At 35.8% G+C, this 26,651-nt stretch overlaps 1 protein-coding gene across 4 annotated transcripts; it reads left to right on the top strand.

Annotated features, from left to right (window-relative positions):
• The first annotated feature begins 1,454 nt into the window (after nucleotides 1–1,454).
• On the top strand, nucleotides 1,455–25,533 carry LOC123565667 (uncharacterized). Of its 4 annotated transcripts, none has more exons than XR_008366641.1 (4): nucleotides 1,455–1,757; nucleotides 19,745–19,820; nucleotides 20,356–20,467; nucleotides 24,999–25,533. XR_008366641.1 is itself a non-coding variant. In XM_053520791.1 (4 exons), the coding sequence occupies exons 1-4, from the start codon at nucleotides 5,209–5,211 to the stop codon at nucleotides 25,232–25,234; spliced, it is 438 nt and encodes a 145-aa protein (XP_053376766.1). In that variant the 5' UTR covers nucleotides 5,044–5,208; the 3' UTR covers nucleotides 25,235–25,533. The 4 variants fall into 4 exon arrangements, 2 of the variants coding, with proteins under 2 accessions (XP_053376766.1, XP_053376765.1); XM_053520791.1 differs by lacking the exon at nucleotides 1,455–1,757 and adding an exon at nucleotides 5,044–5,222; XM_053520790.1 differs by lacking the exon at nucleotides 1,455–1,757 and adding an exon at nucleotides 5,324–5,485.
• The last annotated feature ends 1,118 nt before the right edge of the window (nucleotides 25,534–26,651 follow it).

A 26,651-nucleotide genomic window follows, 5' to 3' on the forward strand; every position in this document is an offset into this window, starting at 1 on the left:
TCATCGTTAAGTATTTAACGAACGTTTTGAACAACTGTGCCATTATTAATAAGTTAGTTGAACATACCAACAAGTCTAAATGAAAGGAGTTATGCTATAAAGTCATATTCTATGCTAAGTGTGTAATAGTTGATGTTCATCCGCTTTTCCATTTCACGATTTTCCCCCAAGATACTTCTGCTGTCCTTCAGCTGTAGCAGCTGCATAAAGTGTTTAAGATTATTCGAGAATTCAACATTTAGAAAGTCGAAATAAAAATCATGTTTTAATTCGCAATTTGACACAGCACGATGTGATCCAACATTAAACACCTTACATAAAAATCATGAGGGAAAAGAAATGAGATATGCGACATAATTTCCCTAAGCAATGACTTAGTGGACAGAGTATATTCTCTATATCTTGAAGTGAATGCACAGTTATACTAAAACTACCAGTGAAAGTTTGTTTGTTTGTTTGTTTGTTTTGGGTTTAACGCCGTTTTTCAACATAATTTCAGTCATGTAACGGCGGGCAGTTAACCTAACCAGTGTTCCTGGATTCTGTACCAGTACAAACCTGTTCTCCGCAAGTAACTGCCAACTTCCCCACATGAATTATCAGAGGTGGAGGACTAATGATTTCAGACACAATGTCGTTTATCAAATAGTCACGGAGAACATACGCCCCGCCCGAGGATCGAACTCGCGACCCCGCGATCCGTAGACCAGTGAAAGTACGCCAGCTAGTTGTCTACAGGCTTATTCAAACTTAAAAAAAGGAAAATAAATCGAAATGTAAATTGCGATAATAATCACCATTGAGAATATTTTGTTTTTTATCGTAGAGCATTACCTCTACTTTTTTATTTTTGTTAAAACTGAATAATTATATAATTGTATGGACCCATAACAAAAGTCTTCTAATTCGGCCTCCGTAAGGCTATAATGTAGTATAACAGTTCAGCTTCCGAAAGGCCAAAACATTTGTTGTATTCATTAAATTATTGTTCAACTTTCTTGTTTCGTCATTGAACCAGTCATGCAAGTATCTAAGAGATGGTTAAGACGTAAATAAGAGATGCACATACAAAGTTTTCAACCATTTAAAATGACAGTTGTGTTGTGACTTTGTAACACTGTATGCGAGCCGATGTCATATATTTTCTATCATCATTGCTAGATTAAAGCATCTAAGTAGAGTTTAAATTGCATTCGTCATTATTTCGTTCAATTTTCCAAATACCTAATAAAAGCAAACATTTCTATGACATATTGAGACGCGACTTAGTGTTTAGTGTTCAACCCGTTTACAGTTGGACACTACGCTTCCCTCTTTGATTGTGTCTGACGTAAGAGGGGAGGACTCTATGATAAGCAGTTTTTAAATCCAACCAGGACTGAACTGTTTTGATATCTGTCTTCTGGCCTGTTTTGTCCTCATGTATTGGGATTTTGTTTGTATGTGTATGTGTGTGTGTGTGTGTGCGTGTGTAAAGACCACCAACTAAAGACATTTTTCCGTAATAACACCAACGAATGAGGTCAAAGCTGCCAACTGAAGACGGCCTCAATTGGCAAAATTATAAAGCCTTTCCAAATGTCATAATTTCTTATAAAACGCGAAAAAAATTGATAAAAATTGACAGTCCTTGGTTGGAGGTCCCAAGGGTCGAGTGTGTGACCAGTGGGTGACATTCGATTTTGTTTTAATATTTTCGCCAATTTTAATTTCACACTTCCGGTCTCGAGTTGGTGGTGTTTACACGTCACGGCCGAGTGAGTTTTTTTTAATATACTAGAATCACGGATGCTAAGCGATATTGACATTTACAACATTTGTTTCTGTTTTACAAACCATTTCTTATGATATTTTGATAAGTTGTAGTTAGTTTAATTTAAAAATTAAATTGACAATCACATTTTGTTTTAAAGTCACATGTTTTCGTGATTTGACCTTGTTCGTAGCAATTCATTTTCAGTTTGGCTGAACATATGCTTTAATGGTGCTAAGTCTTGTGAGGTACAGAATGTTTGTTTCTTTCTATATTCTATAATTTGATTATTAAAAGTTTTTCTTTGTATTGGACACTGTTGGATGTATGATAAAATCTTCATGAGAATCTACAGCTGACTAGTCCATCACTCTAGGTCATCTAAGCTAACCGGGTTAATTGTACTAGGGTTACCCATACTTGAATCATCCATACAACATAATAAATGCAAACTAGTTTAAACATTGGCCGGGCAATATTCCAAAATGAGCTATATAATAGATAATCGAGCTATAATAACCTGAACAAGCTTTTCGTAAAACAAAAGAATCAATGAAAATCGTTGACTATTTTAACGCATCATATAAGCACATTTTCCGAGTACCATACAATGTTATATGGCTTTGTACTCTATCCCACACAACAATTGCAACATTCAGCCTCCGGGTTGCTGGGCCAGATGAGTGAGGGTTGGGAGAAATTTGAAAGAAATCACAGAAAACATATAATTATAATCTTAAACAATCAAGGTTAGTCTAAATTTCACTTTTTTACTTTAAGAATCCAACAATGCTGTTTCCATGCTCTCCAATGGGAGGTAAATAGAAATTGTATAATCGTATTTTGGAAAATTCTTTTGATGTTTCATTTCCATAATTTATGCACTCGAAAGTCATTGCTGATTCTCTCCTAAAATTTCCCTATCCTTCTCTCATTTGGCAAGTCACTATTACAGATGATTCCAGAGAAGGCCGATGTATAATATATTCTGATGTGTGGCTTATGGCCTATTAATTTAATTTAATTATAATTTCGGAAACCATTTAAGATTGTTTTCGTCCAAATTTATACATTTTTCAAATATTTGAAGGTGATGTCTCATCCGGCATGCAGAAGTCAAAAAAAGTTAGCAGTACTGGTAAAAAAAAAATCAATATGCATGATAAAAAACTTGCTAGACATGAAATGAAAATGTATTTCCCCAACCTTCACTTATCCAGCGCAGCAACCTGGAGGCTGAATGCTGTCATGTGCATTGAATGGAGTACCAAGCCATCATAACATTGTACGGTACTCGGAAAATGCACTTCTCTGGTGCGTTAAAATAGTAGACGATTTTCATTGATTCTTTTGCTTTAAAAATAGCCTGTTTGGGCTATTATAGCTTGTTTTGGAATATTCCCCAGCCTGTTATTGGCCTGTTGACGGTGAATAGGGTCTGACAAATCCTTTTTCCGATGTCCTCCGACAACCAGTTTTACCTGCCGACAACCAGCCTTACTGAAGCACCAGTCTGCCCGAGAACCATAAACATTTAAAGTTACTAGCCCGGTCACATCAATTAGACAATATACAAATCTGTCCCACTACTATAAAAAGTTTAAGTAAACAGGTAAATTAATGGAGACATTAAACAGCCAATATGCAAAAGTGCTAATTAACAGACATGTGATATCCTTATTTCCAAAATAGGCTCTACCCATGACTGTTTTTAATCAATAGATATACGCAAAAGAATCAGTTCTAAAAAGATTATGCTTGTATATGTAATACTCTACTGTTTACATCAAATGTGTAGAGGAAACAAACAGAAATTATCCTCGTTAATTAGCGCTTTGACAACTTCTTGAGCAGGTAAGTAAAACACAGAGATAAAGGCAATTACCTGGGTGATTGATTTGTATCGAAAACAACAGCAATCAATCACATTTTAATAACTTCTTTCTGTAGAATATGAACATATAATTCTGTGTAAAAAAATTGACAGATAAATTTTAGTCATAGGTCTAAAACTTAATTGACTCAACAATAAGATGTGTCGCTTTCTTACGAAGGCAAGTTTCTTTTTTAACGGTAAAATAAACAAATCTTGTCATGTCGGTAAATAGCTTGTAACACATAGTTAATGTTTTCCTGTTTATATGCACCACCTGTAAATAAAATTTGTATAGTATTGTATTGTCAACTATAATTATGCTACTGCAAAAAAAAAGGTCATCTACTCTGTTTATCATCGCTCATCTCTTTTTTCCATCAGGCGTAAAAAATAATTGTTCGTTTCCGGTATCCCGACCTACCCTAAATTTTTGGCCTGACCCTAAATGTTTTTATGGCCTTGGAGAATAGTTTTTCAACTTTTGGACAAAATTTTAGTTGCAAACTGCACCTTTTATGCTTTAAACATACATGCTTAGTGATATTAGAAATCAACTTACTGATGCTCTAAAGGCATAAACCCCTTGTTTGTATTCATTTTTTGACACAAAAATAATTTCTGAAAACTCACTGTCTCTCTTTATAAGAAAAAAAAATCAAAAAAAAAAAAAAAAAAAAAAATTCCAATCTACCTACCCTAATTTTTTTGAGCATGTTACTGGAAACAAAGAATTTTTTTTTAGGCCTCAGTATCATCAAACATTTATTATTACGCAACACATTCCATCCAATGTTTTATGTGTCAGTTCAGGTCAAACATCACTGAATACTAAAATTTGGAACAAGATACTGCTTTTCTGGTTTTATATATCCTTTGTTTATGGGATCAGAATATTTGATTCTAAATAATTTGAAAAGGAGATAGAGCTACTTAAATTTTCATATTCAAATATCTTTTATCAATTTTAAATGACATATAATTTTAAATAATAGCAGCGTAGTGATTTTCAAAACTTTTAGAGAAACCCTGTTGATCTAAAAGCGTTCATAAGGCATAAAAAAAAATATTCTCTGTTTCCGGTATCCCGACCTACCCTAAATTTTTGCCCGACCCTAAATGTTTTTATGGCCTTTGAGAATATTTTTTCAACTTTTTAACAAAAAGTTGCAAAACTGCACTTTTTATGCTTTAAACATGGTCAGTGATGATAAAATTCAACTGACTGATGCTCTAAAGGCATAAACCCCCTTATTTGTCATTTGGAGTGACCCTGATAAATTCCTTCTTTTATATCCTTCATTGATATTATGATATTTGTGTTTTAAGAAAGTTCAGACGTTACTGTACTTTAGAAAAACATCACTGTTTACAAAAAAAAATGGACGGTCGGCTTCTGCCCACCCACTGTCTTATCAGTTCTAAAAATAGAAAATACGCAGGATTTGTATACATACAAGTTCTATGAAAATAAAACAGATTTTGTTACGACCTTGACATTGTCAACAGCTGATCAAGGGAGCAGCCATTTTTTTTTTTTGTTTGTTATTAAACAAACAGTTTTCAAAGACTATCCAAGTAAATGGAAGCTTGCAGGTAATTGCTAAATAATTTTATGGCGCCAATTTTATTATTTTTTCCCCGCTTTCAGGAGTATACAGCACCTTTTTGGTGTTTTTTTTTTTTGTAATCATAATTTCCCCGTCCTTGAACTTGTCAATTGCCGCCATATTTGATTTATCTGTTTACATACAAAAGATGTGTACAGGTATTATTATCTGTTGTTGTTACTGCATTCTGGCTTATGCTTTGTGCAAGCCCAGATACATATTCAGAATGTTAGGAGTCTGCAGGTACAGGTAAACTACCAAATAGTATTCGACCATACAAATTACATCTACTGGAGCAACACCACTTTTTGTTAGTTTTGATATACACTGACTGAGGAATTGTTAGTTTTGATTTCCACTGACTGAGGAACAGAACTGTGTTTTCGGACCCAAATTAGTCTACTGGCACGCGAGTAGTCCACGGACAGAAATTGCATATATATTTCGTCCTCAAAAGCTTAACCAATATCAAGAATAAAAACGATTTATCCTGTTTTCTCATATTCTCGGTAGTCCAAACAATTGTACTCGAGAGTTGAATATCGTTATATTTTTTTTGACTTGTCGATATCTGCCTCCGAGTACAAACCAGAAAAGGTAAAGAATGTGATATCACTGTCCTCTTCTTTGCGTAAGTAACACCCAATGGAATCCGTTGGGCGGGAATTATGTTATAATAATGCAACAGATAAAAAAAAAGTAATACATACATAGAAAGCCTGTAATTTTTTCTTTTCAATTATGTATATATTACCGAGATTTCTTGAGAAAAATTCAAACTATGGCAGTTAAAAAAATGCCAAGGTTTAACACGAGTGTACTACATATTGGAAAATGGCCGATCACCGGTAAACACATTACTACACGAAGCGTTTTCATTGGTCACGCCTCCGACCGCCATTACATGAAGACGATTGAAACGTTAGAGGTTTAAATTTTTTACAACAGAAATTCTTGATAAATATGTCCTGTTCTTATGTTTTTTATTTACTATTTATGATTTAAAACAACAGGTAGGCTAAAGAAAAATCGTGACTACTGATAAATCGTAATTTCAATCGACCACAGTTTCCACCACAGTTTTGATTGTTTCTGGTTGAGACCTCTAGGTAGACAACGTAAAATATCAAAATGTAAAATCGGTCTACCCGAGGTCTCATTATTTAGACTATATTCTCGGGGGCCTAAGGGTGTTTTTTTCCCAGTAAGAGATTTACCATTTCATAAACAGCATTTGGGTGTTATTTTGTAGAAAATTCACTTGTCCAGGGCGTCAAGTTACCTATATTTACTTATATTTTCCTATATTTTAGCCCTCTACCTATAATAACCTATAAAATCCTATATTTTGCCAAAATACCTATAAATACCTATAATCTGGAAATTTTGTGGTAAGCAAGGAATACAAAGGTCATTCAAACCATTAAAAAAGAAGTGATTCTATGATAATTGAGTTTATAAATATGCTGTTACCTTTTAGGCATTGAAATTTGTATTCCTTTCAGGTGTAGCGACCCTGTCCAGCCCAGCTTTAGGAAAGCTTTAAGTAATGTTCTTTTTTCAATTGGAATATTTTCCATTTCTTAAAGCTTTCATGTATAAAAATGTGAATAGGAAATGCACATGTTTTTATTTTGTTTTCAGAATAAACAAGCCTTAATGTTTCATAATTAAGCCACATAATGCCTGCTAATAAGAGTCAGTTTCGAGATAGGTGGCTATCAGAAGTAGATGGCAATGGACATGAACTGAAATTATGGTGTGTCAAGGGGAAGAGTGACTCTTATGGTCACTTTACATTGTGCAAAACTGACATAAAGTGTGATAATGCTGGACTGAGACAAATTCTTCAACATGCAAAAGGCACTCAACACAAGAAATTAAGTAAAGTTGCTTTCTCATCAACACAAGCTAAACTGAAATTTAAACCTCCAACAGCTGATGAAAACCCATGTTCAACTTCAGAAGGAACAGTCCATGGTAGCATTAGTGAATCACCAGCTTCCACCTCAAAGCAAAAGCAAATTTTAAGCTATTCATATGCTAAAGATGATGTTATTTCTGCTGAAGTATTGTGGGCAGCAACATGTGCCTATTCTAATATAAGCTTTAGAGCCAATGATGGAATTGGAGAAACATTCAAAGCTATGTTTCATTGTCACATAGCAGATGGATTTAGTATGAGTCGAACAAAATTGTCATACCTCTTGTCTGATGGGTTAGGACCTTCCTTCGCCAAACTGTTGCTGTATGATGTGAGACAGTCAAGTAACTATTTTTCTCTTCAATATGATGAAACTACTCAGGCTCAACTGAAGAAGCAAATGGACCTTTTAATAAGGTATTGGTCTCCAACGTATGATGAAGTCTGGTGTAGGTATCACAAATCCTTGTTCTTTGCTCATGCAGATGGAAACACTGTTGCATCAGCAATGGTAGAGACTCTTCTTGGGGATTCTGTACCAATTAAATATTTAATTGCACTTGGCAGTGATGGACCAAATGTCAACAAAACAATTTTTAGGGAAGTGTCTAAACAAATTAAAAAAACTTCACCTCAGTGGGAAGGACTATTGAATGTTGATACATGTAATCTTCATACCATGCATAATGCATTTAGCAAGGGCATTGAAGAGTATGGTCAAGAAGCAGAAGACCTTGCAATAGCCTTATTTGGTTTGTACAAATGCAGGCCCACCACAATATTTTATACTTGTATTAACAATGTACTGATATATGTTGTTAGCAATATGGCTTGGTTTGCCTAATTCCCTGTTAAACTGATTTGAGTACCAGTATTGGTAAAGTTTTGTCTGTTGGTGAATTAATAGTTTATTATGAAAGTAAGATATATGTTAAAATGTTATTTGTTTAAAATCATAAAAGTAGCCACTTTTTCTGTTCCTTTGTATTTTATGTTTCATAAAAGAGAGTGCTGGTAGGTGGTGGAGGAGGATAAAACACTTGTCTGACTTGTTTTCTTCATTATAAGCAACCTATATAATCCTATATTTCTGGCCCCCAAATACCTATATTTCAGGATCCTACCTATATTTTTGACTCCCAGAAGCACTTGACGCCCTGCTTGTCTTTCAGATGGAGTCATAAAATATTACTGAAATTATCCCATTTAATTATTTTGTTCCTGTATTTGATACCACCCTCACCCGCAGAAATGGACCAAGAGTTTCTCGTATTCCCGTAGATTTAGATTTGACTTTTCATCACAAATAAGTTGTAGAATTTAAAACATTAAAATTACCATTGTGTTATAAAAAGATATATTCTGTTGTAAACACATCAAGAAATACTACAATTAATTGCATAATCAATAATTTATGGCAAATTTGCTAACACCACCAGAAAAAAATAAGGATTTTTTTTGAAAACTGAGTAAAATGCTGATAGTTTCGCCAATATGCATTCAAATCACTTGAAATTTTCAGTGTGTCAGTTTTGTACCATTCCTGTCTAGAAAATAACAAACATTAAATTATTTGACAACTTGAAGGCAAAAAAAAAACGAGAATATGAGAAACCCTGAGAACACGAGAAACAGGGATATACATACGAACCTTAGCTCCGGTATTACCAGTTTAGGGGTTTTCCTGTGAAATGACGTCACGTTCGCGGGGGATTAGCGAGGCCCGAAAAGGGGTCTGTAGAACGTCAAATTTTAACATGCTAGATAGTAATGCCCGGACACCAATTTTTCATGAATATATTTATCGGGAACTGCCCACAGGTGACAGTAACGTACCTAGGATACAGTATGGGTCCATGAGCTACTACAATTATAATATTTTCTGAGGAAAAAATGACAAAAAGCCATTTTGAAAAAAATTTTGCCCCTGTAACAATGAGCCATGAGAAAGGTGATCAAGAGCAGTTTGACATGTGCATTGCTTCCAGGTCCGTATTTTTTTCAAAACAATATTTCCTTATCAATGATTAGCCGCCTTTTCGGCAAAAGATTAATCTTTCAGAAAAACCTTACTTCAAAACCCAGTTCCAAACCGTTTACGCATCACGAGCGAGCAACGGAGTACGAAACGATAGTGATTTCTCCACCCGAATAAATCCCACACATTTTTCGCACCGAAGTCTCCCCCCTAAAACAAATCAAGTACACCATGTCAGTTAAAAATAGCACTACAAGCAGTCAGAATAGGCTAAATGTAAACTAACAAGACTAAAAATAAGGTTCAATTCTACTTAATTACTTACCAGTTGCTATTTATTTGAATTTGGTAAATAATCCTCGTGAGCCATCGCTGCTTGTTTATATTCGGGTACTCTTTGGATTTTATCGCTACGTTTTAAATACGTAAACTGTCTCCACCAATGAAAACGTTCTTTACAACCACCGTCTTGTCAACGGTAATCATGGCAGGCGAAGGTAATTTCCGAAAGCGAAAATGTTAAATAGCGAATTTGTAAGTAACAAAGTAGGATTGAACCTAGTTTTCGGTCTTGTTACTTTGTGTTTAGTCTGTTATGAACGGTTATAACGTTATTTTAAACTCGCACTGTGTGCTTGATGTGTTTTAGGGGGGAGACTTCGATGCGAAAAATGTGTGGGATTTATTCGGGTGGAGATATCACTATCGTCGTATGCCGTTGCTCGCTCGTGATGCGTAAACGGTTTGGAACTGGGTTTTGAAGTAAGGTTTTTCTGAAAGATTAATCTTTCGCCGAAAAGGCGGCCAACCATTGATAAGGAAATATTGTTTTGAAAAAAAAATACGGACCTGGAAGCAATGCACATGTCAAACTGTTCTTGATCACCTTTCTAATGGCTCATTGTCACAGCAATTTTTTTTTTCAAAATGGCTTTTTGTCATTTTTTTTCCTAAGAAAACATTATAATTGTAGTAAATTTAAGTGCATATGGCTCACGGACCCATACTGTATCGTAGGTACGTTACTGCCACCTGTGGAACTGCCCATATGAGCCGGAATTATGAAAAAGACAAATGATATTTTATTTAACTGTAAAAAGATCACAAGTTTGCATCATATTTATTTGTCCCGGCCACACGGAAATTGCGACAACAGAAAACAGAATATTTATGCTTAAGTTACAGATATCTGGACAATGTAGTGCTATAACACCTCTTCAATATTTTGGCAGATTAGTATTGTTGTCACAAAGAAAATAACTTTTCTTGTTGAAAGTGTATGTATCATCTGCTAGTCGTGAAGTAAAGACATGTAGCCTTAATTTTAAAACCCCCCAGAGGGGCCTCTCTTGCGCATGCGCATTAAAAACGGAAGCCCCGCCAGTGAAAATGTAAACAAGTAACCTTTGGGTAGGATTTCCATGATAATTATACTCATATGATTACCTGTGAAAAAATGAACTTAATAAACTTCTCCAAAACAAGCGTCTGTATGATTTGGCACAAAAATATGTAGATGAATCGTGAAAATAGAGCGTTGCGGGCAGGTGTCCGGGGACTACTGCTGTCCGGGGACTACTCGCGTGCCAGTAAATAATGATACCTCGGGTTGACCGATTTTACATTTTGATATTTTACGTTGTCTACCTAGAGCATGTAGAGGCGGATATTGACAAGGCAAAAAAAAATATTTACGATATTCAACTCTCGAGTACAATTATTTGGACTAGACCCAAATATGTATATGAATGACAAATCAATTGTGTTTTTGAACATAAATATTACTGATAAAGTTTTAACCTTTACCCTGCTAAATTTCTATAATGGACTCAGAGCTCCAGATAAGGTTTTGTGCAATTAGTAACGGTACTACCAGATTTTCTGTAAAATTCGTAACGGTACTACCTGATATTTTTTTCTAATTAGTAACGGTACTACCTGATATTTTGTGAAATTAGTAATGGTAGTTCCAGATAACTGATAAAAATAAGCATTTATATAAGTCATATCATCGGTGAATTTGGTATCTCGCTCGAATAAAAACTGAAGGTAAAACTGTTTAAACTAAAATTACATACATGTATATTCAAATCAAATCATCGATGGAAGTCAGTTAGATTTAACATAATAATACATTACATGTCGTTCTTTTACCATATATGACAAAAAATGCGTACAATAGTCCAACTACCGGTAATCGCACAGTTATAAAACATTGTTTGTTTGCTCTCGGACATGCTGACAATTAAACAAAGTGTCAAATATGTAACCGCGGTGCTAATTGGCTGAACACAATCTACTGTAGTGTATCAGATAATTTTATTCGCTTCACACTTCTCGGGAAAATCTCGCAAGTACCTGAAGTAGGCGGAGCCTCATTATGCTATTAGCGTGTGTTTCGTGTATTCCACACTCATTTGACACCGTGCAGATTGTCAACAGTCGGGATAGCGTTGATTAGCGCAACTTAGCGCAGACATGCAATTCGGCTCAATCTTCCTTTGAAATTTGTAATACTGTTTACATGTCGTACTGAAGCGACCACATTTTAAAATAAATTCGTATTGATACGGCCACATTTTAAAATAAATTCGTATCCTACCTCTAACAAATTCGTAATTACGAAAATACGACCCTTATCTGGAGCTCTGATGGACTGGTCCATCGTCCAATTTGGGCAGTACCATTTATTATTCGAAGGCGTGTTTACTGAGTATTTACTGACTGAATAGCGAACAGTGCAGACCATGATCAGGTCTAGTATATTGCCCGATTGGTGCATCATGCACCAATTGGTGTATTCAACAATACACCAATCGGTGTATCGGCTCAGAAAATTAATAAACTGACCGTTATTCCATGTGTATTTGATATTTCCGCATCATGGGAAAAACAAAAGAACAACACTCCGAGGTAAAGTTTTCAAATTATTTCATTCTTTTTGAAGTGTTTAACGTAACGTAATGATAAAACACATTTACATGTACTACTTACATATTATTTATTTTCGAACACAACAATTTCTAGGGTTAAAAACACTTTTGTTTATAATTTCTCAATACTACTGAAGCATGTGTTCCGCCATATTGATACTCGGGCATTTTGAGTGACTTCCCTTTGATTCTGCGCCAGAACGCTCGAAAAATCAGCATCTATCTGAAAATTATGCTAAAGGATGGTGTCCAAAAATGACATAAACCAAAATATAAAATACCGCAAATTATTTGTTAAAAAGTTATCTAAGCAAGTGCTGCATAACCTACAAAATAAATTAATAAATGCACACGTGATATTGTGATAATGCATATTTTAATAGACTGAATACCACGGAAAGAAAGTCAGAAAAGGACACATGTCACTAAAGCCCATGCTAATCTTCACAGAGGGAGGATAGATATATAGATAACTAAATTGAAGATCGATATAAAAGGAATCTAAGCTATAGATAATTATTAACCAAACTCCTTGATCCACTCTTGATTTATATAACATAATGATTTATATTATTCATAAAACCATCATGTTACTAATTTTGATATCACTTCTTATTGATAATACAACTGTTAAAATAACTTTGAAAGTTACGGGGTTTCAAAACTGACACTGTGTAAACTTATTTCTTAATTTTTTATGTTGCTACACCATACATATTCAAGATAATACACATGTCAATCAAATTTTGGGATGCTGGGAAAATTTTATAAGCATAGAACCGAATCCAACATGGCTGCGATTGTATAAAGGCAAGGAAATTTGGGTAAAATCACTTTTGTTGGGGTATTTAACTGGTGTTCGCTTACCTGTCAATGAATTATAATTATGTGACAGTGCATTTAATGTGTAAAACGCAAGAAACGCAGCAGTCTGTCGGAAAAAATGTAATGGCGACTGAAGATGGCCGATGTCATCAACAACATGTGAAGGTATCAGAATGCGGTTATTTCCGGTTCTCGAAATATTTTGTTTTAAAGTGGCATCCTACGTGTTGATACATCGATTGGTGAATTGCTGAATACACAAATTGGTGCATGATAGTCACCGATCGGTGCATGAAGCACCAATCGGACAATATACTAGACCTGATGATCAGACTTGCACAGATGAGCAGGCTGATCTTGGTCTGCACTGGTCGCAAAGGCAGAATCACATGCCACCAAACGGCTCAAGGTTAATGCAGTTTTAAACTTGTGTCCTAGATTTTGACATGCAACAACTTTTTTTTCAGTTTTTTTTTTTTTTTTTTTTTTTTTTTTTGCAGAAGTGGCTACTGGTTCAAGTCATAATTTCAAACACTTTTTCCAGTTTTTCATAAATATTTCTTTTGTTTTACAACAGATTTGTACAAAGTTTCTATCGTATATGCTTTAATACAATCAACATCGGTTGTTACTAATAACGGCCGTTTACAGTTTATTGGGTGGACGGATAGCTCAGTGGTTTGCACACTGGCCTTCCAATCCTGAGGTCGGGGTTCGATCCCCGGCAGCTACTCGGCAGTTTTCAGAAACACTTTTCAGTGTTTCCCACCCAACTACAGGTGTACTGGTCAGGAACCCAGGCAATCCTTGCGTGTATCAGTGCTATACACTGGACACGTTAAAGAACCAGGCTGTCTATTCGAGCTAGGCTAAGTTAGCCGGACAAGCCTGTATCTGATTTCTGATCTCTCTGTCATGGGGGCTTTGTCTTACCCTGTCCCTCTGGGGTGGTCAGATCGCTCTGTGTCTGTACTAGTAGAGGATGAATTATGCGCCCTGTGTGGCTGCATTTGAACTATGTAAAGCGCCTTTGAACGTGAAATTGACCATGAAAAGGGCGCTATATAAATCTGGTATAATAATAATAATAATAATACAGTATATATGGTAAACAGTAAAACCGTGCTAAAAATAATGGACAGGTTTAGCTTCCACATTTTCCTTCTCAAGCATCTGGCTCCATAAAAAGCTTTAAAATGGGTGGCCGAATATGTACAACCTGGCCGAATTTATGACTGAAACCAGTAGGGGTCTGGTAACCGGACCTCTAGATGCAGAATCTAGAGGTCTGGTAATCAGTATATATAATATATACTGTTTTGTAATGATTTTGTTATTGAAGGTAATTGCTGGTGAAAGCTACATGATTAAAATTATAATTAAATTGCCATTAGTATGTTTTTGTTTTTTTAGCTCACATGGTGACAAGGTGAGCTTTTGTGATCACCCTTCGTCCGTCGTCCGTCAACAATTTCTTGTCTGCACGATAGTGGTTTCATTTATGATTTTATTTTAACCAAACTTGCACTCAACTTGTGTCACCATAAGATCTCTGTTCCTTTCTTGAACTGGCCAGATCCCATTATGGGTTCCAGAGTTATGGCCCCTGAAAGGGCCAAAATTAGCTATTGTGACATTGTCTGCACAATAGCAGCTTTATTTATGATTTGATTTTTATCAAACTTGCACAATACTTGTGTCACCATAAGATCTTGGTTCCTTTTTTGAACAGGCCAGATCCCTTTATGGGTTCCAGAGTTATGGCCCCTGAAATGGCCAAAATTAGCTATTTTGACATTGTCTGTACAATAGCAGCTTTATTTATGATTTGATTTTTACCAAACTTGCACACAACTTGTATCAACACAAGATCTTGGTTCCTTTCTTGAACTGGCCAGATTCTATTATGGGTTCCAGAGTGATGGCCTCTGAAAGCCAGAATTAGCTATTTTGACCTTGTCTGCTCAATAGCAGCTTCATTTATGATTTGATTTTAACCAAACTTGCACACAACTTGTATCACCAGCTTGTACCAACACAAGGTCTTGGTTCCTTTCTTGAACTGGTCAGATTCTATTATGGGTTCAAAAGTGATGGCCCCTGAAAGGGCCAGAATTAGCTATTTTGACCTTGTCTGCACAACAGCAGCTTCATTTATGATTTGAATTTAATCAGACTTGTACAAAACTTGTGTCACCATAAGATCTCAGTTCCTTTATTGAACTGGCCAGATCCCTTAATGGGTTTAAGAGTTATGGCCCCTGAAAGGGCCAAAATTAGCTATTTTGACCTTCTCTGCACAATAGCAGGTTCATTTATGATTTGATTTTAACCAAACTTGCACAAATCTTGTATCACTATAAGATCTTGGTTACTTTCTTGAATTGACTAGATTCCTTTATGGGTTCCAGAGTTATGGCCCCTGATAGGGTCAGAATTAGCTATTTTGACCTTGTCTGCACAATAGCAGCTTTATTTATGATTTGATTTTTATAAAACTTGCACACAACTTGTATCAACATAAGATCTTGGTTCCTTTATTGAACTGGCCAGATCCCATCATGGTTTCCAGAGTTATAGCCCCTGAAAGGGCCAAAATTAGCTATTTTAACCTTGTCTGCGCAATAGCAGCTTTATTTATGATTTGATTTTAACCAAACTTGCACACAGCTTGTACCAACACAAGGTCTTGGTTTCTTTTTTGAACTGGCCAGATTTTAGTATGGGTCCAAAAGTAATGGCCCCTGAAAGGGCCAGAATTAGCTATTTTGACCTTGTCTGCAAAACAGCAGCTTCATTTATGATTTGAATTTAATCAAACTTAAACAGAACTTGTGTCACCATAAGATCTCAGTTCCTTTCTTGAACTGGCCAGATCCCATAATTGGTTTCAGAGTTATGGCCCCTGAAAGGGCCAAAATTAGCTATTTTGACATTCTCTGTGCAATAGCAGCTTCATTTATGATTGGATTTTAACCAAACTTGCACACAACTTGTATCACCATAAAATCTCGATACCTTTTTATACACCCTATTTTTAGGGACGTATTATGTTATTGCCTCGGTGTCCGTCTGTCTGTTGGTTAGCAATTTCCCTTCCGCTCTGTAACTCTTGAACCCCTTGAAGGATTTCAAAGAAACCTACACAAATGTTCACCTCATCAAAACGATGTGCAGAGCGGCATTTTCGTATGGCTCAGTTCAAGATTTGCTGATTTGTTTGAAAGATGCACTATCAGTGCACATTTTATGTCAAAAAAAACATCTGCAAAAATGCATGTAAAAAAAAACTAGGATCTTTTAGGAATCAAACCTTGATAATTCAGTCTTCAGTATAAATATAAACACCATGTATAAAGAAATAACTAACTGTGGTATAATTTCATATAAATTGAAAGAATATAGTGGACCATGCCCTTTCCCAGCTTCCATAGCTTAAGACCCAGGTGTCGGATGTGAATTCTTAAAAATGTGCCTTTTGTTCTTCTGAAATAAGTTACTCTGAATGCTTTCCATGATATTGATTGACTGCACATTTATTTACAACCAGGAGGACAAGTATTTAATAAATTATCAAAAAATCAGCATGTGGCGTGTACCTCGCAACGTTTGTATTTTCATTTTTCTTTCAGGTAGTGCTACTGTTAAGGAATCCAGGCCCAGTAATGCCAGAATTGCAAACAATCAATGGATTTCTTGTGCACTCTTGTTTCTGAAATAAGTTCCATTGAAAGGCCAGATATTGGAGGTAAGTTTTTATAGAGATTGATGCTTGATGGATTTATTTGAATCTTTCAGTGAGTTTCATGACTTTGTACTAGAAGATCCAGTATTTCTAAAGCAAAACAGAAAGATCTGATGATGGCCCATTCACGTATTTATTCTTGAATACAGGATTTTCAAGTATTGCTGTTTATCTCTGCCAATCAGTGTACTTATTTCGAAAGATGTTCGTCCTATCCTTCAAAATGGCGGACATACAAGATCTCCACATTTGCCGAAGAAAACTCATATAGAATGGATTTATCTAAAAATATGAACACATGCATGGTAATATTTGTTTGTTCCCTGCTAAAAACAGGTTTTCAATGGTTGATTGGCTGATTCAAAAGTGTTATTGGCATTGAAATTTTAAAGAATTTTGTTAGCTCGACTATACGAAGTATAAGGAGAGCTTTTCTACTCGCCCCGGCGTCGGCGTCTTTCCGCGTCCCCACCTTGGTTAAAGTTTTGGTGCACTTTCTCTTTTTTCAACTTATCTCTGTAATTACTTGATGGATTTGATTCAAACTTGAAATACTTATTTCTCAACATCATCCACATCATCTGACATAAGGGCCATAACTCTGGCACCAATATTTCATGAATTATCCCCCCTTTTCACTTAGATTTTCAGGTTAAAGTTTTGATGCACTTTCACTCTATCTCTGTTATTACTAAATGGATTTGATTCAAACTTAAAATAGTTGTTCAACATCATCACCCACATCATATGACACAAGGTGCATAACTCTGGCACCATTTTTTCATGAATTATTCCCCCTTTTTACTTAGAATTTCAGGTTAAAGTTTTGGTGCACTTTCACTCTACCTCTGTTATTACTGAATGGATTTGATTCAAACTTAAAATAGTTGTTCAGCATCATCACCTACATCATATGACACAAGATGCATAACTCTGGCACAATTTTCATGAATTATTCCCCTTTTTACTTAGAATTTCAGGTTAAAGTTTTATGCACTTTCACTCTATCTCTGTAATTACTGAATGGATCTGATTCAAACTTAATAAACAGTTGTTCAACATCATTACCCTTATCATATGACACAAGGTGCATAAATCTGGGACCAATTTTTCATGAATTATTTCCCCTTTTTACTTAGAATTTTAGGTTAAAGTTTTGATACACTTTCACTCTGTCTCTGTTATTACTGAATGGATTTGATTCAAACTTAAAATAGTTGTTCAACATCATCACCCACACCATATGATGCAAGGTGCATAACTCTGGCACCAATTTTTCATTAATTATTCCCCCTTTTTACTTAGAATTTTAGGTTAAAGTTTTGATGCACTTTCACTCTGTCTCTGTTATTACTGAATGGATTTGATTCAAACTTAAAATAGTTGTTCAACATCATCACCCACACTATATGACACAAGCTGCATAACTCTGGCACCAATATTTAATGAATTATGCCCCATTTTGCTTAGGATATACTTATATAGTGTTTTGATACATTTTATCTTTACCTCTCTTATTACTTAAGTTGATATTTTTGACATAGACTCAGGCTATTGTGCAATATGTTCATCCACAACTGGAGTCATTAAACACTCCAGTGACAGCTCTAGTTTCCTCAGATGTGCCCAGTTTCACTATCCAGCATCGAAATAGTCGAGCGCGCTGTCTCTTGTGACAGCTCTTGTTGCATTTCTTCTCCAAAACCTCTGACAGGAATTGAATGAAACTTCACAATAATCATGTTTAGTATCAAGCTTAGTTGTGCATATTTTCAGGGGGTTTTTTTTGCTCTCACTTTTTAGACTGGTAAACATAGGATTTAAAATAAATGGAAATTATAATTGATTGCTGCAATTGCAAATCATTCAAGAGTATTTGAAGAAATACAATGCTTTCTGATTTAACTAAACTATTACACTCTGGATTTTATGTAATTGCATATGAAATACTGATGAATACTTGAAAAATTTTGACAGTCGGAAAATGCTTACATGTCCATGCAAGGAGAAGTTCTACAAGTGAATGTCAGCCCGCCCGCTTAGCTCAGTAGGTAGAGCGTTGGTCTACGGATCTCGGGATCGTGAGTTCGATCCTCGGACGGGGCGTATGTTCTCCGTGACTATTTGATAAACGACACTGTGTCTAAAATCATTAGTCCTCCACCTCTGATTCATGTGGGGAAGTTGGCAGTTACTTGCGGAGAACAGGTTTGTACTGGTACAGAATTCAGGAACACTGGTTAGGTTAACTGTCCGCCGTTACATGACTGAAATACTATTGAAAAACGGCGTTAAACCCCAACACAAACACACAAACAAGTGAATGTCATAAAACTGGTATAATAAATCTACAAAGCCTCTGTATTCTATGCTGGAATAGAGACTGGAATTCTGTTTTGATAACAGTTAGGGACACTGCATGACACAGTAATCTTCTTTTCGTCCCATTAAGAGCTGGGATCTTTCTTAGCTCTGTGAAACTGAGTGTGCATAATGGCTTTCAGTCTCCAAAGGCCTTTAAACTTTTCAGTGCCAGTTGTGAATGTGATTGATATCAACATGTCAATTTGCACTCCACAGGAGATAGTCATGTTTCACAAAAAAATTGCTTGACCTTACAGATTGTTCCAAAACTATTAAAAGGTCAAATCAAACATAATACCAAACATCAAACATAAGTATTTGTCAGTACTAAAAAGTTATGTAGAACATTAGGTAATAAAACAGTTACTTCATGGGTGCTTTTGGAACAGTCAAAACTAATTAAAGTATTATCCCTCTGTATCAGGGAAGACATATTGAACTACTGCCATCAGCCTTGGGCAACAGTTCAAAAGTCTTCCCTGATACCTTGGGACAATACCGTAGTTTTGACAGTTCCCAAATCACCCATGCAATAACTGTATGATAACATATAAATGCATGATATTTGTTAAGAACAAAGAAATCTTCTTTTGCATTTTGTTGTTACCAGTCCTCATCATTATAACTAAATTGTGTGAACATTCTTTTTTCAGGTGAGTGTTTAATCGTTGCAGAGCCCTTTTCTGTCATGCAGATATTTATATTATTAATTTAAAATTATATTTGTTATTCATTATAGTGCAAGATCAGATGACATCATAGTCAGAGGGTCTGCAGCCCATGAGATTTTGTTTAAAGTGAACAGATTTGGTGAGGTAGTGGAAATGTATTATTATTATTATTATATTATTGTTACTAACCCCCAAGTTTTTAGATTTGTTCAATTATTTTTTTTTTAAATTGCCCCCTACCTCTGATTAAAGTAGGGTTGTCAGTTTCTTCACAAGGTATGTGTGCACTGAGTACTGGTACAAAAGCTTAAACAGGCTAAGCATTCCCAGGAAAAGTGTGGTAAGGATGACCAATAGCTGTTATATATGACTGTAACATTGTTGCAACGGTGTTAAACACAAAACAAACACATACCACTGAATTCTAAATGTTTACTACTGTTGAATTGCAATTATACTGAAATGTACACAAAACAAAATGTTAATTTTGGTTCTGTTTACCAATTGAATTATTTCATTAATTTAAATGATTTATGCTTAACATGCATACTAAACATGCTATGTCATTTGCTGAAGTTGTGTATCCGGACCGTCGTTTAAGGCAGCTTGAATGGGTATAAATTTCATTTTTCGTCGTCTTATTAGAATTTTAACATTACCTGTGTTTTGTATATTGCAGGTACTTTTAATTCAAGGGCAAACTATGAATGCCAGTGTTCATTACCTTCAACACAATGACGTGTTTACAATAGGGCAAAGAAAATTCAAATGGAAATACCCACACAAGAAAGGTACATAAAATATTCCTATTAAAAGTGACAATGCTTTTATAATTTAGTTTCCAGTGTATGCATCAGTATTTAATGTACCAGTGAAATGTGTCAAAGTCGATGTGTATTTAACGTAATAAAGGCCGTACATCTTATATCAAACAGCAACAGGGAAAATTGCTTACAAATGCAATACATTACGTAGCAGTTTCAGTGCCAAACCAATGCATTGAACTACAGATATATTTTTATACCCCCTAAGGGACGTTTTATGTCCCCTGTGTCCGTCCGTCTGTCCGGGCAACTCAAATGAAAGAGAGGGTCATATAACAGTAAAGAGAACAATAAGTTCAATCAGCTAAATAGATTAAAGAGCCAGGGCCCCCCATAAAACAAAAGAAATGGCCCCCTCCTTCATTTCAGCCAGACATTAGCAATTTCATGTCCGCTCTGTAACTCTTGAACCTCTTGACACCACAGGAATGTTTCACCACACCAAGATGATGTGAAGAGTGCATGTTTTAGGTGTCTCACCTCAAGGTCAAGGTCACAAGGGTCAAAGGTCATATGAATTTGTTCCATGTCTGCTTTGTAACTCTTGAACTGCTTGAAGGATTTCAAAGAAACTTTGCACCGATGTTCACCACACCGAGACGACGTGCAAAGGGCATGTTTTGGATGACTCACTTCAAGGTCAGTGTCACACAAAGGGGTCAAAGGTCATATATGATTTGATTTGTGTATAGTGCCCTGCATTGCAGTGCTCTTATTTATTTTTAGCTCGACTATTTGAAGAATAGGGGAGCTATCCTACTCGCCCCGGCGTCGGCGTGAGCGTCACACAAATGTTAAAGTTTGCGTACCACCCCAAATATTTTCAAAGTCCATTGAGATATTGCTTTCATATTTTGCATACTTGTTTACCATCATGACCCCCGTCTGTAAAGAGGAGGAGGCAACTCTATCAAGCATTTTGACTGAATTATGGCCCCTTTTCGACTTAGAAGAAATGTTAAAGTTTGCGTACCACCCCAAATATTTTCAAAGTCCATTGAGATATTGCTTTCATATTTTGCATACTTGTTTACATCATTACCACTGTCTATAAAAAGGAGGAGGCAACTCTATCAAGCATTTTGACTGAATTATGGCCCCTTTTCGACTTAGAATAAATGTTAAAGTTTGCGTACCACCCCAAATATTTTCAAAGTCCATTGAGATATTGCTTTCATATTTTGCATACTTGTTTACCATCATGACTCCAGTCTGTAAAAAGGAGGAGGCAACTCTATCAAGCATTTTGACTGAATTATGGCCCCTTTTAGACTTAGAATAAATGTTAAAGTTTGCGTACCACCCCAAATATTTTCAAAGTCTATTGAGATATTGCTTTCATATTTTGCATAATTGTTTACCATCATGACCCCTGTCTGTAAAAAGGAGGAGGCAACTCTATCAAGCATTTTGACTGAATTATGGCCCCTTTTCGACTTAGAATAAATGTTAAAGTTTGCGTACCACCCCAAATATTTTCAAAGTCCATTGAGATATTGCTTTCATATTTTGCATACTTGTTTACCATCATGACCCCAGTCTGTAAAAAGGAGGAGGCAACTCTATCAAGCATTTTGACTGAATTATGGCCCCTTTTCGACTTAGAATATGCTTATTGTAATGTTAAAGTTTTACTCATTGCTTATATTATACTTTCAAGCACTGAGAATAGTCGAGCGCGCTGTCCACTGACAGCTCTTGTTAGCTCACGTGAGCCAAAGGCTCATGGTGAGCTTTTGTGACTGCTCAATGTCCGTCGTGTGTCGTGTGTCCGTCAACATTTTCTAAAAAAATCTTCTTGTTGAAAACCACTGGGCAGAATTACACCAAACTTCACAGGAATGATCCTTGGGTAGCCTCCTTTCAGAATTGTTCAAAGAATCGAATTCCATGCAGAAGTCTGGTTGCCATGGCAACCGAAATGAAAAATTTAAAAAATCTTCTTGTCCAAAACCATAGGGCCTAGGGCTTTGATATCTGGTGTCTAGCATCATCTAGTGGTCCTCTACCAAATCTTTTCAAATTATTCCCCTAGGGTCTAATCTGGCCCCGCCCCGGGGTCCCAAGTTTTACATAGATTTGTATAGGAAAAAAAAGTTTAAAAATCTTCTTGTCTGAAACCACAACACTTAGACCTTTGATATCTGGTTTGTATCATTGTCTTATGGTCCTCAACCAAAATTGTTTAAATTGTACCCCTTGGATGAAAAGAGGCCCTGCCCTGGGGGTCCCAAGTTTTATATAGACTTATATAAAAATCTTTTTGTCTGAAACCGTACCACCTAGGCTTTTGATATTTTTTTGATATTTGTAATGATGCATTGTCTAGTAGTCATTTACCAGAATTGTTCAGTGATGATCCTTGGGTGGTCCCCTTTCAAAATTGTTCAAAGAATTTAATGCCATGCAGAACTCTTCTTGCCATGGCAACCGAAAGGAAAAACTTTAAAAATCTTCTTGTCAAAACCCGAAGGCGTAGAGCCTTGATATTTAGCATGTGGCATCATCTTATGGTCCTCTATCAAGATTGTTCAAATTATGCCCCTGGGGTGAAAAGAGGCCCCGCCCTAGGGGTCCCAAATTTTACATAGACTTATATAGTAAAAAACTTTAAAAATCTTCTTGTCTAAAACCACATGACCTAGGCCTTTGATATTTTGTATGTAGCATTGCCTTGAGGTCCTCTACCAAAATTATTCAAATTATGCCCCTGGGGTGAAAAGAGGTCCCGCCCCGGGGGTCACAAATTTTACATAGACTTTTATAGTTAAAAATTTTAAAAATCTCCTTGACTAAAACCACATGACCTAGGCTTTTGATATTTTGTATGTAGCATTGCCTTGTGATCCTTTACCAGAATTGTTCAAATTATGCCCCTGGTGTGAAAAGAGGCCTGCCCCGGGGGGTCTGATGTTTTACATAGACTTACATAGGAAAAAAACTTTAAAAATCTTCTTGTCTAAAACCACATGACCTAGGCCTTTAATATTAATTATGTTGCCTTTGCTAGTGTTTCTCTACGAAAATTGTTCAAATTATGTTCCCAGGGTGAAAAGAGGCCCTGCTTTGGGGGTACCAAGTGTAACATAGGCTTATATAGGAAAAAAATTAAAGATCTTCTTGTCTGAAAGTTCAAGGTGTAGGCATTTGATATTTGGTGTGTAACATTGCCTGGTTTTCTAACAAGTTTTTTCAAATTATGCCCCTGGGGTGAAAAGAGGCCCCGCCCTGGGGTTCACTTGTTATAATTATGTGTTTCATAAGAAAAAATACTTCAAAAGTTATCAGGTCATATTTCCTAGACTGTTTAATTATAATTACCAGATGACTCAAGCTATTAGGGATCTATTGACTGTGACCTTGACCTACTGACCTACTTTCTTATTTAAGATACTGCCTTGAAATTTGGATGACATGTACAGTTTTGCACGCCAATCTTAAAATTGTCTGTCATTGACCATGAATGTGACCTACTGACCTACTTTCAAATATTTTAGCATCAGTTTGTCATTTGAAACATGTGGCTCATACTACTCAGGTGAGGGATTCAGGGTCATCATGACCCTCTTGTTTAAGATACAGCGACCTATACAGTTTTGCACACAAATCGTAAAACTGAATTTCATTGACCATGAATGTGACCTACTGACTTTCCTTATATTTTATCATCAGTTCGACATTTGAAACATGTAGCTCATGTTACTGAGGTTAGCGATCCAGGGTCATCATGACCCTCTTGTTTTTATTTGGTAGATCCATTTTTTGTTCACTTACAATGATTTTTTTTAATTACTTCCCAATTATGTTATAAATAGCTTATTTTGAAATTTTTATTATTGGCTGCAGGGAAGAACCCAGATCACTTTTCTGTGGTACAATATAGATAGTACCTCCAACTATTAGGTTTATTTTGACATACCTGTACCTGGTAAGGATTTCTTTGTGGACTTGGAATATTTTTTTCGAACTTTTTTTCGAGTTTCTTCCCTTTGTTGTTCCTGTCCTTTGGCTTCAACAGTCAAGTACTTTAAATTTTGCTGTCATCCTCTGATGTTACCCTTCAGACGTATATTGCCCTGTTTGGGGGGAGCTCTTTTTTTGAAAACATAATGCATTTAATTATATTATTGTCGATTTGTCTGTGTAATGCATTGAATGACAATAACTTTTATTTGTTTGTGTTTATATTGCAACAGTAACATGTATACATGTTTTGTTATTTAATATTTGACATCATAATAAAACTCACAAGACACCAGAACTTAAATTAGAGAAATCGGCAGTGCTCAATTTTGCCTTTCCTCATTACCGTAGCAACATGTAAACATACTACCACAGTTAGTTAAAATTTGTGGGTCCTGTTTTCAAGATTTAATTCTGTTAAAATGTAGCCAGCTTTAACAGATTGAACTTCACTGTTTTTTAATGAAGGCTGAAAAAGAAGCTACCTAAGCATTCATGAAGATATCTTATTATTTATTTTCCTTTTCTAATACAGATACTGAAAATGTTGAACATACTGGAGAGGTTATGCATGTTTCAGATGAAAATGATAAAGTTGAAAAAACACCACCAAATGAAGTCCAAGAGTTGGTCAGTGACAAAGAATTGGCAACATGTGATGAAATTGACTTTGTAAATGCTGTAAATACAATGGGACTAAGTAATTATTATACAGATACTGAAGATGTTGAACATACTGGAGAGAGCATGGGTTTTTTCCAAAGAAAATAATAGTGGTGAGCCAACAGCACCAAATGAAGTCCAAGAGTCGGTCAGTGACAAAGAAGGGACAACATGTGATGAAACTGACCCTGTAGAAACTGTAAATACAATGGGACTAAGTAATTATTATACAGATACTGAAGATGTTGAACATACTGGAGAGAGCATGGATGTTTCAGATGAAAATGATAAAGTGAAGAAACGCCACCAAATGAAGTCTGAGAGTTGGTCAGTGACAATGGAGAAGGGTCAGAATTTAACTCATTTGACAGACCATACAGTTGGGTGAATTCTACAGAAAGGATGACAAACGAGGTCATGGCTGAATAAGGTAGTAACATGTACTAGTTTTTTCAATTTTTTTATCCCCCGCCAATGAAATCGGGAGGTGGGTATTGAAATGGCGTTGTCCGTCCATGCGTCCGTCCGCAGCCATTCCTCAGTAACTAGCTGGTAGAATTTCATGAAACTTGAAATAAACATGAACCAACATACTGCGATGATGCCCGTCAAGTTTTTCTTTGATTGGTCAATTTCCCTTAGAGCTATTGCCCTTGATTTAATGAAAAATGTCCGTCCGCAGCCATATCTCAGTAACTATCAGGTAGAATTTCATGAAACTTCAAATAAATATGAACCAACATACTTTGATGATGCCTGTCATCCTTAGAGTTATTGCCCTTTAATTGGTTAAAATTGTACAGATTTGTACATAACAAACCAACCAGTTGGTAGAATTTCATTAAACTTCTTTCATTCTTTTCCAGGAAAATTTATTTTAAACATGAAGTTTTGTGCCCACACATGGTCACCACCTTGCCTTGGTCACCCCCACCCCCACCCCCACAAAAAAAATCATTTTAAATATTTTCAAACCATCCATGAATATTTGTCAGCATGCAAAGTTGTACCGTTCTCCCACCTCAGTCTTACCCAGTGGTTGGGAAAGAAATTTTTGCAATGTGAAAAATCCCCCCTTGGCCCTGACATCAATGGGGGATTTTCAAACTCCATGGGGCTTTTTAATTTCAATGAAAAGTATCGACTAAGAAATAAGAAAAAAATATGAATTACTAAAATATATTTGGCTATGAAAAGAGATAGCATGGTGGCCTGTAAAATCCACATATGACAGCACAGCATACAGTTATGACAATTGTAGTTATATAATATTAACAAAATCTGATGCATATCTAAAACACGTACACATTCTAAAAAATTCTCTACTTTCACTTTCACATATAAAATATTGTTACAGTTCAACATACCATATTTTTTTATAAAGAAATACAGAAATGAAAACGAAATGCATTGTGCAAATCTGATTTATTTATATTCAAAATCTTATTCTTTCTGTTGCTACTGTTGTGACAAATAAAATGTCAAACTTAAAAAACAGCGATGACGTCGGCCATTTCTTTGACAC

The sequence above is a fragment of the Mercenaria mercenaria genome, chromosome 13 (assembly GCF_021730395.1).
Source record: "Mercenaria mercenaria strain notata chromosome 13, MADL_Memer_1, whole genome shotgun sequence".
Classification (NCBI taxonomy): domain Eukaryota; kingdom Metazoa; phylum Mollusca; class Bivalvia; order Venerida; family Veneridae; genus Mercenaria; species Mercenaria mercenaria.

What these genes read in the sequence shown, in the direction of transcription:
- LOC123565667 (XM_053520790.1), top strand. Translation starts at nt 5,385, where the DNA reads ATGTGTACAGGTATTATTATCTGTTGTTGTTACTGCATTCTGGCTTAT. An exon ending in AAGTGAACAGATTTGGTGAG is followed by an intron (nt 19,821 to 20,355) that starts GTAGTGGAAATG and finishes TGTATATTGCAG; the next exon opens with GTACTTTTAATTCAAGGGCA. An exon ending in GAAATACCCACACAAGAAAG is followed by an intron (nt 20,468 to 24,998) that starts GTACATAAAATA and finishes TTTCTAATACAG; the next exon opens with ATACTGAAAATGTTGAACAT.